Source organism: Pollachius pollachius (genome assembly GCF_949987615.1).
Source record: "Pollachius pollachius genome assembly, chromosome: 3".
Lineage (NCBI taxonomy): Eukaryota > Metazoa > Chordata > Actinopteri > Gadiformes > Gadidae > Pollachius > Pollachius pollachius.
Genome location: NC_136936.1, coordinates 35,648,465 through 35,663,464, shown reverse-complemented (window position 1 = coordinate 35,663,464; position 15,000 = coordinate 35,648,465). Strand labels below are relative to the sequence as shown.

The 15,000-nt window shown below is 45.5% G+C and overlaps 1 protein-coding gene across 11 annotated transcripts in view; it reads left to right on the top strand.

Moving 5' to 3' along the window:
* The window catches only part of tns1b (tensin 1b), a 166,306-nt gene that overhangs the window by 72,796 nt on the left and 78,510 nt on the right, over positions 1-15,000 (top strand). For all 11 annotated transcript variants that reach the window (XM_079733023.1, XM_079733017.1, XM_079733020.1 and 8 more), the window contains one exon: positions 14,554-14,592. In XM_079733023.1, coding sequence (XP_079589149.1) covers positions 14,554-14,592 — 39 coding nt within the window. The remainder of the gene's footprint in view (positions 1-14,553; positions 14,593-15,000) is intronic.

Below are 15,000 nucleotides of genomic sequence, written 5' to 3'. Positions count from 1 at the left end.
ACCCATGCTTTGTAGAGTGTGTTAATGCCGCCACCAGCCTTCTCCTATCGGTTGTTGGAGTTCCTAACAATGAAAGCAACCGCAGTGCTCTCATTTTGGCTTTTAAGTTCTTATCTGCGTGTACAAATGCATTCTTCATGCCACCTAATCATGTCGTACACTTAACAGCCCGAAGAGAGGTGTTTTGGGTTTGCATGCGTGCCTCCATGCGTTTAAGTCTTTATGCATGGCGTTCTGCTCGCATTCCATTATGTGTGTGCGTCTGTGTGTGTGTGTGTGTGTCTGTGTGTGTGTGTGTGTGTGTGTGCGTGTGTGTGTGTGTGTGTGACTGTATGTATACGTTTGTATGCCTGTGGTATTTGTGCACATGTATAAGTGTAAGTGTGTTCATGTTTGTGTGCGTTGAGCCGTGACTGTGACCTCAGTATTTCACAGCGGGGCCGTGTGATCTTTAGCACGGAGGGCTCTCTGCAGCGTGAGAACGCCCCAGCGCCGGACGGCCAACATGTTGGCTCCCGGCCCTCGGCTGCGATGAAATCGCCTCCGATTTGCCTTCAATTGCTGAAGGCAGAGGATCAATGGCGTGGTTACGACACATTACGGAGCGTCCAGCCCAGACTTTACTTCACTTGACATCGCTGCGTTAATGCCCCGCGTTTATGCTGACATGGTGGGGCTTCACTGCCAGCCCTGCTCGTGTGCACTTTTGTGTTTGTGTGTGTGTGTGTTTGTGTGTGTGAGTGTTGACCCATTCAGTATTGGTATTGGTCACTTCTTCTTAGAGCTGGCTCATCAGAATAGAAACAACGTTTGTGTAGTTCTTTTGTTTGGTTCTCCGGTTCGATATGGATAACGTAGATCAGGTCCAATGAAAGTGTTTCCCCATCTGGGGGCCGGTTTAATGTGGTGATGGGCACCTGAATTGATGACATTGTAAGGTCCTCTCAAGATCAAGGCTGAGAGCCTCAAATGGTGGTTTTGGTCCTCACAAAACCCACCACTTTGCTTCAGGGCTGAGTGTAGCTGTCTTCTTCAGAACAGTGTGAGTCTGACATACCGTGTGTTGGGCTAACGTCTGGCCGATTCATCGAGGCCTATATGCAAATCCAAAGGAATCTGCTGACTCATACTAGCAGTAACACCAACATTGACGATAATTTGACTCATACACGCGGCATCTCTGAGGGAGAACCACTCAACCGTACTATCTTAGTCATTTAGCAGAAGCTCACCAAAACATCTGAGCCCCTATCTTCTAACATCCGTTGTCAAAACACATATCTGAAGATAGTCCTCTACATAGTTGATGGGTGCGTGGCGTCAAAACGGCATTGTCCAAACATGTTTGGGTTTCAGGCCGTCCATCCCCCCCAATCCTACAGCTCCCCTCTTCACCCGTATCCCAGGGTTCCTTGGACAGGGGTGGCTCAGTGTTCAACCCCCCCCCCCCGGACAGCTGTTTAAGCCATGTCTGCTGCTGTTGGGAAGGCTGGACATCCACTGGCAAGCCGCCCGCCCATGAGTGGCTTCACAGCAGGCGTTATTCATCCTTACTATCTACCAGGGAAACAGTGCTCCAGTCACCACCCCCACTACCACCTCCTCCCTCTCCCCCTCTCCCCCTCACCAACACCCCTACCTCCTCCTATCTCCTCCTACCTCCTCCTCCCTCTCCCCCTCACCACCAACCCTGCCTCCTCCCACCTCCTCCCTCTCCCCCTCTCCCCCTCACCAACCCAACCCCTACCTCCTCTCTCCCTCCCTCGTTACCACCCTATTTCTCCAACCACCATCCCTACCCTCTCTCTCCCACCCTCACCGCCTCTCTCTCCCTCCCACCACCACCCCCAAGCTCTCCTCCCTCCCTCAGCCCTTTCTTCCCTCTCCCACCCCCACCTCTCTCTCTCTTTCTCTCCCCCACCACCACACGCTCTCTCCCTCACCACAACCTCCTCTCTCCCCAAAACTCCTCTCTCACTCGCCCCCCACAACTGCCTCCTCTCACTCTCTCTCTCCCCCCACCCCTGCCTACTCTCTCTCTCTCTCCTTCCCTCACCCACCAACCTCTCTCTCTCCTTCCCTCACCCACCAACCTCTCTCTCTCCTTCCCTCACCCACCAACCTCTCTCTCTCCTTCCCTCACCCACCAACCTCTCTCTCCGCCACCGCCGACTCCCACCGACTCACAAAATGACTAACCACTGCCTACAGTACAGCCAGCCCACAGACATCGACAGACAGACTAGACGTTTGTGTGTGTGTGTGTGTGTGTGTGTGTGTGTGTGTGTGCATGTGTGTTTTTGTCTGTATGTGCATGGAGATTTTTTGTTACAACACTTTTCAGTTTTCATTTTCACTTCCATATCTGTCCATGTTTATCCTGTCTTTCCTTCTGCGTGCATTCCGCTCGCTCTCACACACATACACACACACACACACACACACACACACATACACACACACACACACACACACACACACATGCCATAGACTGTACTGCAATCAGAAAAATGCAGTCTTTTATCAGCTCCTGTCGCTGCTCCGTCAGCCTCAGACATCGTGCGTGTGCGGCGTGCTCCACGAGTACGTCTGTGTCCTGTCAGGGAGTCATAACCGTAATTAGTCTAAACACTTAACCTTCTTTGTCTTTTTGGATGAACTAATTAATTACAAGGGAGGGAGACAGAGAGGGTGATGGAATGGGTCAAGGGGAGCCCTACTGCCAATACATTTTGGCACGTCGGCCACATCATTTTTTTCAAGGACATTTGTTGTGTTTTGTACATCAGATACAGTTATTTAACCAAACACGATGTTTTTATATATATATATACATATATATATATATATATATATATATATATATATAAATCCTGCAGTATTACTTTCACATGAAAGTGAATGCTTAATCGCTGGATTGGATAAGTACCCGTGCTGATAAACGCACTCAGATGTAGCAGTAAGTAGTTGGAGTTTTTTCTGGTGTAACCAATCATGGGTGATTCATGAAATGCTGGAAAAAGTGCAACGGCACATTTGTCTTTGCTGTTCTAAACACAGGTACAAGCTGCACGTCCGCAATACATTAGGTACAGATAATGTAGTGCTTTGGCAAAGCCTTGTGCATTTCAGCTGGGCTTTTAGTGTAATGAATAGCATCTTAGAAGAGCATCGTAAGGGCAAGCGGAGGCACTTAGCGATGCTTTTGGAGGCTATCTCATGACGTTCCTCGTGAGTATGGAAGATTCTGCAGTAGATATAACGCACATCTTGTGTAGCTCGAACAATTCAATACATTGAAACATCAAACTGTTGTTGCCCCATTGACAACAGAATGATTTACAAGCGGGTTATAGCTTTTGCTAAACTTATGAGCCTGTGGGTAGCGATGTTGTGTTTAGCAAGCTTCTTAGCAACCGAGTGAATTAACCATAACCGTTTTTATATTGTAACTCATTAATGAAAATGTTATTACTGAAATATGTAGATCATTTGAAATACTTTATATGGCATGAAGCTGCTCCCGGTACCCTGCAACCATCTGTTTGCCTTTACAATCTCAGACTCCATCTAATAGCCTACCCCCTAACAGCGGAACATTATTCTGAAAACTTTAATGACGGCTAATTTTTGTCTAAGTGGCTCCTTGCAATCAACCAAGCCGGGCCAGTTAACTTGCATAATGGTCCCCTATTCAACTGAGTCGCAGTTTAAAGGATGAGGGGGCGGTTTGGGGCGAGAGAGAGAGAAGAACTTCACTCATATTTATCATCCGTTTTGTACAGTTTCTCGCTGGCTTTGATGCAGTTGGTTGAGTTTGACAAAAGAGTTTAAATTGTGGTCCCCATTGATTTTGATCCCAGTGTGAAGCCATTGAAATGGCAATCGGCTTACGGTTTGCCGAGGCTGCCAGAGCCGACGTCGTTTATTTATACGCTCACCGCACATCATTTATGGAGCAGGCAAAACTCAGTGCAGGGCCTTAATTCACCCTTGCAGGCCACTAGCTTGAGAAACAGGGATATTTCTCTGGAAAACTGTAGGCTTATTGGATGTGTCCCCTTTGATTAATCACGCCTAATGCTTTGTTTGGTCTAGGCTTGCCCCGCGCCTTTCCACTGGGAAACCTAGTTATACTTTCACCTTAAATAAATGTCGGGCCGGAGACCTCTGCATCCCTGGGATGGGTGTTAGGCCTCAATGGGAATTGATTGGTGGATGGGCAATGTGTGTCAATACTAGACTGTACTCTGTGAGGATGAGTTGAGGGAAATGATGGATCAGTAATGATTGCAACTTGTTGCCATGATTAGTTGTTCATGATGGCACATCCATTTAAATCATTGCATGTATTTTAATTATGTCCACATGTAATTGACAAGTTGGCATAAGTTGGGGTATGGAAATTAAGGGACGGTTGTATTTGTGACAGATGTTGACACATTGTAGGGATCCTGATGTTTATAATGGATTCTGAATTAATTAAGAGGTCTATGTTTGCACATACAGCTGCCAGACCACACAAGCTGCACTGAACTTTATTAACCTAAATCTCATTTCACTCTCAGATATTTGAGATCTTGGAAATTGGGAGGCTGGTTTTCTCGAACAAGATGGCCGACTTGTGTTTTGAACCGCTGTAGCCAAATGCGACGTCACTGCGTACAGCTTCTCTTCAGATTTTTGGCTGATTTCCAAGATCAGCTCTTGGCTGGCTTCCCCGCAGGGATTTACATTAGAAGTAGTTTGAGAGTGAAACGGCTTACACTAACAGATGACGACTTTGAGACCATATAAGAACTTTTTCTTGGGAAAGGAACAATAGCGGAGAATGGCTATCGCAAGGACAAAATCAGATTACCTTAGCACATTTATTTTTTCTGTTACTGCTGTTATGTAAGGAATTAATAGATCTTTGGTCTTGATGATATCATTTGTATGTGGTGGGAATATAAGTTGAATTATATTAGGTAACACAAAATGTATCTTGTACACATTTTGTACACAACAAACTCAAAAAACTTCCACAAGCCAGTGGGATTAAACTGTAATGTTAACTGCTATTATAAGAAATAAAGTAACAGTGAAATGCATCAATCATTTCAGAGAAATCTAAGAAATATTGAAAAAAATAGAAAAAGAAGACAAACCCAAATCATGTTTCTGGATCACATGCCATAAACCCAGAACAACAAATTGAAGTTGTTTTGCTCGTTATCGCGGGAGTTTCCAGCAGATTGGGGCGTGGGGCAGGGGGGCCAGGTCCCTCTGCTCCATTACAAGGCATGGGGGAACTGTGTGAACACTATGTGAAATATGTATCCTATGTGCCAGAAGGACTGGGGAAGAGGGTGGTGGTGGTTGGGTGGGCGGGTCTAGGGTTGGTGGGTTGGTTTTTTTCTTCCCTTATCAGTCCCGTCTCTCTGAGGAATGTTTATAGAAAGCAGGCCTGTTTCCAAGGTTACGCCAGAACAGCCCTGTGTGTTTTTGTATGCCCTCCACCGCTGATTGATGGGCATGGCGGCTAGCCGGCGACCATAAAGTCGGGAAACGCCTGTGCCAACCCGAGGGCAGCGCTCCCCGTGCCAGACTGAGGCCGACCAACGTGCCGAACAACCGAGTTGATGGCGGACAAACGGCAGTGTTCGTCTGCGGCTCTGTGGCGTCGCGATTGGATTTGACAAGTTGTTTGCGTTTTGATTGGATGTGTTGCTTCAGACTAGCTTGTTCCCTGACTGGTCCACCAAATTCATACACGCTCATACTCACACGTTCACATTTTCTGGAGAAAATTGCCATGCCAAAGCCACGGCCATATTCCACATGCTCCATTCCCCTTGATGCTATTGCCTTGGGTAGTTTCACTATTATTTCATCCAAAGACACTTTCAGATAAAGGCCATTACAGAGAAGGTAGGGGTAAGGCATCTTAGGCCTCAAGGATGCCTACATGCATTGGGGATCTAACCTATACTCTTTTGGTTTGGCCACGATACTATCCTTCCCCATGTATGAGATTGCACTCGCACGCACACACGCACACACACACACACACACACACACACACACACACACACACACACACACACACACACACACACACACACACACACACACACACACACACAGAAGAGTCATACAAACACATAGATGAGTGACAGCTGGCCCATCACAAACGGGGTTCCTGATACATCAGCGAGGACTATCCATAATCCCCCAGGATTTCCTGACCCGGGTCTCTGGGACGTCTCCTAGCTGTCTCCCAGCTCCTGTCCTCCGGGTTGAATGTGCTTGAGCGCCAGCATTGGTTAGCGCAGACGCGTCTTGGCTTGTCCACTCGCTGGTGACAAGGGAATGGTGCAGCATACCTGGCCCATGAGGTAGGGAATAACAGCAGGAAGTGTAGCGAGTGTGTCGAGAAGAGAACATAGGGAACACACATTGAATCATTATACTTTCAGGTCCTCAACAATACAGCATGGTACCTGTTGTACAGGAACACCGAGTCACAGTGGTATAGTATGGAACAGATATTTGACTGTAAATTTGTCCTCTGCTTGTAACATCTCTTGGAGAAGTTACATTTAGATTGACATTAAGGGCATTTAGCAGGCGCTTTTATCCAAAGCAACTTACAATAAGTACATTTGTCAGAAGAAAGAGAAACAATATATCGCTGTCATCACAGTAAGGATGTTCGTAGAAACAAAGTGCCAAGCACTAACAATTGATTAACCCATTCCCCTTATACAACGCAGGTGGCTAGGAGAAGATGCTACACAATGCAATGCACAATGATTTTTAAGTGCGAGGACGTACAACATACAACAAGTGCGTTAGAGGGGTGTGTGGAGGTAAGGCTAGGTGAACTCTGAATAAGTGAGTTTTGAGTCTTTTGCAGAAGCTGGTGTGCGTCTCTGCAGTGTGTTTCCACAGTGCAATGCCCAGAGACCAACTCCAGATCTAAAGCCAGGGCCTTAGTCAGAGGCATTGGCAGGAGAGTTAACCTAACATGTATGTATTATGGTGTGGGGGGAATCCCATGTGAACACGGGGGGAACATAGAATTCCCACACAGAATGGTCCCAGCTGGGTTTGAACCCAGGACCTACTGACTGCACGGCAGCAGTGCTTACTGCTGTGCTACTGTGCTAACTTATGGAACTCATTGAAGGGTTCACACGCCTGTTCCTATTCGGGGTCCCATTCATCCCTTACCTCCATCCACCTGAACAACCTTCCATGCATCCCGAAAACCTCCCCCCAATCATCTCTCCATCCCCCGACGACCTCTCCATCCACCACCACCACCTCCCATCCACCACCACCACCATCACCTCCCCATCCGTCCCATTTGCCCACCCCACCCATCACCTCCCCCTCCACCCAGCCCACCTACCAATGCTGTGTAAATCATAGCATTGGCTAAAACCCATCCGTCAGATCACAGACCAGTTCCGGCGAGGAAAGAATGTGACCCCTGACCCCGACCCTAGTCAGGGAGTGTGGAAACAAGTTCTGCCCAAACGACACTGAGGTGAGAATGACCAGGCACCCAGAGGGCCAGTCGGAGAGGAAGTGTGATGGGGGCATTTTGTCTAGGTATTTATATATCATGACCGCAGTCTGAAGGGGGGAATTATTGAAGTACAAAGGCTCAAGATGTACTCACACACATGTTCATTGAGAGAATTGGTAAGGATATAAATTGAATCCCGAAAGTCTTGAAAGTGGCCCCTTTTGCAAATGAGAAAAGTGGGATCATAATGAAATCATGTCATTGCAGTTGTGTTGTTGATGATAATGGAGATAAATTCCCAGGCAGAGGTGGACTTTGAAAAATGTCTTATCCAAACTAATCTGTAAGTAGAGTCAGAGAAGGGGGTGATAAGGAGACGGAACGCTGCGATATAAAAATAGAGGGATGGGGGGTGAGAGAGAGAAAGGGAGGAGAGAATTGAGATCGGGAGAGGGAAAGAAAGGGAGAGAAAGGGGGGAAGAAAGAGAGAGAAGAGAGAGGAGAGGGAGAGAACACATCAAGCGGGATAGAGAGAGAAGCATATATACAAAGAAAGAAATAATAAAAAGAGAGACAGATGGACAGAAAGAGAGGGGAGTGAGAGAGGCAGAGAGAGAGAGAGAGAGAGAGAGAGAGAGAGAGTTGGCATCTGATGTGCACCATCATTCTTCTGGGCTTTGATAAAACCCTCCAAAAGGCACACTTCGACCCTAGTGCTGGCACTGTCCGTCGGGCCAGCACCACATCAAGACTCCTGTTGCTGGTTACACTTCGCAAATTCAATTTGCGCATTGCATAGTTCTACCGGGCCGTGCCAGATGCAGAGATCTGGATAAACATAAGAGTACTCTGGGCAGCTTCGTGTTTACGCGGCCGTTTAAATCCCACACTGCATAGCACGACATCGCTCTTTCCCCCCCTGGATATAAACGTATTCGCTCAGAAATCATTTCACAACGTGTGTTATCGTAGCGTGGTGTGCAGCTATGAGGAGTTCATAAGTTCACAGTTTGCTGTAACACACTTTTACAACTTCAAACAGAAATAAAATGCTTTTCTGCTGTTGCCTCCTACCGATCAAATATGTGAGATATGTAATCTTTAAATCAAAATGAAACAATCTTTAAACATCTTTGGGCCCTATCTTGCATCCAGCGCAATTGACTTTCTACACTGACGCAATGTGTCGTTGCTAGTTTGCAACTGGCGCAGAGCGTTCTTTTCCCTCCACCGCCACGCGTCGGTAAATAAGAGAATGATCTTGCGCCCCAAGGGCCGGTTCAGCGAAAGGAGGAGGCGTGTTCTGGCGCAAACGTTCCCTGGTGCTATTTTGCAGTTTCAGAAAACAATTCCGCCACAAACCAGGAAAAACCTGGTTTAAAGTCAGTGGCGCGTTGTTCAGATGCTATTTTAAGGGCGCATGCATAATGTTGCTTGTGCACCTCGCACATACACTCTGCTTCTCCCATCTACCCAGCCACACATTCTTGGTAAATTATTTGGGAAAGAACAGCTGATACAGAGGTAATAAGTTTTACTTTTAAATCAATGCATCTGCAAACACCGTACAGAAAACACATATTTTCTACACACAGACATCTTTTTGGATTGGTGAGTATTTGCTCGTGAGAAAACATTGTTTTACCGCGAGTGAGCGTTAGAAAGAATGAATGAATGCGGGCGCGCGTGTGTACGTCCATCTGTTTAAACACACGCAAACTAAACATGTAACGCATAATACAGTCCATGGCAATGTATTATTAATGTTAATATACACATGCATATTAGGATCACAAGTCAATGACGATAATGCATACAATACTGATAAGAAACAATGCTTGTTAATATATTGCGTCATCATTAAATAGAACCACAGTTACCGCATGTCATATGTGTGTTAAGTTTTCTTTTCCGAAATTTATTTGAGGACTCAGTATTTCTGGAGTTGTGTAAGTAAACGCTATTCCTTATGTGAAGTAGGCCATATTATTTGGCCATAAACTGAGCCATTTGAAGTTTGAAATTCATGTGGTCATGCGTCCACACAAATATCGACTCGTCAGATTCAAATGCGCTCGTGGCTCTTAAAGGGGATGGGAGATGGCACGCTCATTGGTTTATTGCACGTTACGCCCAATCCACACCTACGGGTAATTAGGCTACTTCAGACCTTTTTAGATTTGCGCCAGGCGCAAGGGTCATTTATCCGCCGGTAAAATAGCAACATCGCCATAGAATCGCCCACAAAGCTACTTGCGTTTGGCGCTTCTCACTTGCGTTTCAGACCGTTAAAATTGGGCCCTTTATGTTTAAAGTAAAGATATATATCCGCGAGCAGCATTAGAATCAGATATAGATATAAATCATGTAGGTTATAACGAGTAAATGAATGAAACATTTCTACACCATGCCGCAATATAGAGCAATACATTGTTTCTCCCACCATCTGTTCGATGGCAATACGGCCAGCCTAGCTTAGAGACGTCTCTGTAAGCAGTTTTGCTGAAATTGATGAACAGAACAACGTTGAGCCCTGCAGACCCTCAAAGGTCGTTAGCAAGGATTCGTTAGGATACTAGGGCGCTGGGGGGTGGGTGGGTGGTTCGGGGATGGGGGGGTGGGGAGCCGAGAGCAGCAGCATAATTGGCCTGTATCTAGATCTGGACTATCTCAGTGGCTCGGTAGGAAACCAGCTGGGACAAAATGGCATCCCACAAGCACCCGGGCTCCTCTAACGTGAACCTTTGTCCACGGGAAATGGACCTTGGCTTAATGCTGTTAACACAAGCGCGTACGGAATGCCACCGCACAATTACTCTTTTATTATATGACACTCATTTGAGCGCTCCCGATACGATAGCATCAACACACGCTCGCGGCCTGGCCCCCCTCTCTCCCCCCCATCTCCCCTCGCGCACGGCGGACAAAGCTGCCCGTCCAGCCGTGTTCTGTGTATGCTCTCAGAGAAGGGTTCGGTGCAACCATGAGGTCTGATGTGTTTGTTGTTGTGGATGCTAGCCACGGTTGGTTTAGCTTATATGCGAGGGCTGCTGCTATGCTAACGAAGAGAGGTTGGATTACGTGGTCTGCTCAATGAACCCGTAGTAAATAATACTGGGTAGTAATGGCGTTAACGGTACTGCTTTGTTAGTAGGCTGTGACTACAACTTTGGCTTGGAAAAGTAATAACATAACATATAGTGTTATGTTTGCGATGAAGAAACAGGTCTGGGTTTATTGGGTCGGGCTGAGATTCAACATCTATTATAGGAATTGACACCGCAACCTGCAGACAGCCTATGATAAAACAAAACAAAACACACACACAAGCACCATTCCAACTTTTGATCCATATCTATTTGCGCCTGCTGTTACACTCCCCCTCCACAGAGCTCTGACACATTCCTCCTTGCTCTGTTGTTTTGTGCAGGGAGGAGTGTCAGGAGTCCGTTTCACACGGCAGTTTCCTTAACCAACCCCCCCCCCCCCGACCAGTGGCTAGCCCGATGCTCACCTGCAACCCCCCCCTGCTAAGCTACCGCACCGACGGACTCACTGAGACCGGAATGCAGCTCCAGGTTGTGCTCTGGTTTCAGGAAGAGAGAAAAAAAAAATAGAAACGGTTCGGAAGCGACTACTTAGCATCAGGGAATGTGAGGTATTCCGGCCGCTCGCTACAAGGTCGGGAGTGCGGCCTGCCCACCGTCTGACCTTTACTTGAGGGGGTGTCGGGTTACAGCTGGGGGAGGCCCGGGTGTGCAGTGGTCTGAGGGGTGGGAGGGGGGAGGGGGGTGGGGTTGGTTATCATCAGGGATTATGTATTAACACGATTATACGTGTCAATGTGGCTACTGTTTTTTTTTAAACAGCGGCTCAATGGAAAAGTCGGATCTCTTTACAATACTCGGTTTCGTCCCTGAGGAAATGCGTACAGAGGTGTAATGGAGAAATGATGATGGAGATGGATTTTCCTTTGTGGGGCGCTTTGTGTGATTTGTCAGCTCTTCGGTAAATCAGTCAATAAAACGTCAGTTTAAACGTCTTCACAGTAGGCCGATTATATTTCGATTGAGTGAGTTTTACTGGATAGTTTTAGGACTGCATGTTTTATCAAATAACCACTCTTTACGTGTCCTTTCTTGTGATAAGATGAGTTCAGGATTGTATTTGACATGAACACTTAACGACATTTGTGTTAATAACCTTGAGAACCATGATTCTGACAGATAATGTTAGCACTAAACTGCCAATTTACAGCATTGCTATTGCTTAACACATTAACACTTGGGAGCTGTGAGTCAAAACTGGGCTCTCCTTTAGCTTAAAAGCTTTCTACGTTCTAAAGACTCAAGCGCTTATGTGTGTCCCAACTGTAGTCTAGTGCTTGGAAAGTTGAATCATAGGCATTTTTTAGCAATTATTTTGTTATGTGAAAAAAAGACTGGACTGAAAAGAAGCTTAAACTGGCCTGGTTCAGATTAAGACCACCCTCCCCGATCAAAAAAAACAACACAAATCAAATAAAAATAAATATGCAAAGGCATCAGTTCAATGTTTTGGGCCTAACTTCGTGTGGTGGTGTTGTGACTGCTAAGCCCTGACAAGCCTTATCCCAGGTCTGGTCAGGTGATGTGAACACTCTGTAGGCCCGGGAAGGGTCCTGGGAGCACGGCGGGGGTGGAAAGTGCAATGTCATCACCACTGAGGGAGTGCATGTAGACAGGACGGCCTGCGGGGGGAACAAAAACAGGTGATCGGTCTTAGGGTTTGACGTTGACGCGAGTCACTGTAAGCTGTCAAGCTTGGGACTCGATCCATGATGCCAGAGAGACATTCCTGGGAGCAGACACACATTCCCCCACACTTCTCTCATCCCCCGGGAATGACGTGCACAGCAAAACTACATAAAAATCTAGAGTTCAGATACATGCCTGCTTTTTTTTACTATTGTTGTAAAAACACTAGCAATGGAATTGTATGCTTAATTTAAGAAGTTTTACCCATGATGTTGATGATTCATTTTTACTAGAGTTGGCCAATCCCTGTCTTTTGGCAAAAGATAAGGTTGGTGGAGAATCATTTTTGTGAGGTAACTTTACAATACAACCAGTAAGGGTTGTTTAAACATCCTAAGAGAGTTTGAGGAAATCCAAAGGCCACCACCTCTTCATGTACTAATATTACCAGCTGGACCCTTATGACTTGGGAGGGAATGCCTTCTATCAGATAAAAGTCACTTCCTGTTTAGAGTATGAAATTCCTTTTTTCCCCTGACTGGGGATGATGCGATGGTGATCAAAGGAATAACAAAAATAATACAAATAAAAAATGCAGCGACCCAAATGACTTCATATCCTCCATGACCCTGCAATTTCATTGTAAAATGGCCGCCGTCCAGCAGAGCTTTTAGCTTGATTATATCTGTAAATACATGGACCAGTAGTTCAACACTTTGCTATAGATTGCTCCAATCAAAAAGCTGACTCATACTAACCAAGCCATATATATATATGTGGAATATATGGAAGTACTCCCAAACCCGCTGTTTACTACTACTAGTGTTTGAAAGAGTACTAACTATACAAAATCGCTTTAATATTTACCACACACAGTATATAGTATTACACAACACCTTAAAACACCTTAGACCACTATGAATGGTGATAGAAGTGAAGTGTTTTCTCAGACAGGCGAGGAAGAATGTGTTTGCTTCAGGAGTAACACAAACCAGAAGCGTTGTGTTCACACTCTGAGACTATATTGGTCTGGGGGGTTTACCTCCTTAGTAGAAAGTCCCTTCCTCAGGTCAGCTGTCATGATAACCTGGTCAACCTATAACCCAATATATAAATTACAAACAAACCACTGAACTACAAAACACTAATACAGGAAAGTGGTCAGGGGGTTTGACTCCCAGTCAAAAGGTTGTAGGTTAAAACCCAAATGTCTCCAGTCTAACTGTAGGTAGCCACCATGCCTAACTCCTACCTGCTCCTTCCCTGCTAAATGACTAAATAGTAAATAGTAACGGAGATGATGGAGAGAGTAAACAGAGCCATGAATAGGTTGGGAAATAGGACATTTATGCCGACAATTTTTTAAAATGACACAGATGAGATAATAAATAACCAAACACTGTTCGAATGTATTTAAAATAAGCTGGAGCTCATGTGCTATCAACAATGCAGAGAGCTGGTGTTTCTCGGCTATAAAAAGCAGAATCTCTGCCCAGATGAAGCTTCGAGTCTAATGTGAACTAAAGAGGGCAGATTAGAGACAGACGGCGGAAGGAAGCCGCCGTCTCATCCTCATCAAGACGCAGTGTGTGTTTGTCTTTTACATTTTTTTTTTTTAACTCTCTTCGTCCCCGGGTTCTATTTGAGGGTCATTATCATTTCCTTCTTCCTGTTTACTGTCCTCAAGGCTGGCAATTTTACCTCCAAGCTCCGATAGCAGAGGGGGGAGTTGATTGGGTAGTAATCCGATTATCCCGGCAGTTCACCGACCATGAGATTTGTCGTGAACTCGACTTGTGGATTCAACAAATCACCAGGGACTTCCCTGTGTGGCTGTTGCCCTCGATTTTCAAGGCTCTTTAAATGGGCCTTTACTCTCACTTTTGTAGCCTGTTCTCCGGTATGGCTGCTTTCAGCTTTCTTGAGAACCGCTTATCCAAACAACTTAACGTTTGACAATGCACTTCCTTGGTTCCTCTGCAGTACACCCGCCAAGTGTGAAGTCAGTCGGATGAACGGAATTTGTGAAAAGGCGAAGGACAGACAAACAAAAATAATCGAGACTTACTTACTGTAGTTTGATGATTTTGCACCAAAAAAACAGTTTTAGCCATATTTTGATACCATCCTGAGACCAGGGTCATGAAGATGAGATGAAGAATCTGCGATGTATAACCTTCAAGACGACTTACATTTGGACCCTCTTTGAACTGTTCAAGCTGTTGTCTTACAAAGCCTCATGTGATGTGACCAGCTGACTGAATTTGTCTTCTCTTCTTCTTCTTCTTCTTCTTCTAGGTGTCCTCGTCTTGTGTTCCCTCCACTAACTATGAGCTGGTGAGTCCTCCATCTTACCTGTCATCATACTCTACATCACAGAAGGGCTTCAATGAATAAAACCGAGAAAATAGCATCTGAGCTCAACTCTTTGTACATTACAGAGGCTTATAAATAGGGGTCACATTTTTAAATCATTACCAGTTATGAGCTTAATATATGGACAAACGGTTGCAGTTAATATGTGATCACATTACAAGCTGCATGAAAACAGATGACTTTGTTCAGGTTTTTATATTTTAGAAGGGGTGGCTTGTTCAAAAAGATTGAAGTTAAAGGCTTAAGTTCATTCTCTTTAAGCCATATTTGTTTTTTTAAATATCATTAAACATTGTGAAAAGTCGCATAGGCATGCAATGATGCTGCCTGGGCCATAAAAAACATATCTGTGCTATGCTGCCTTATTTG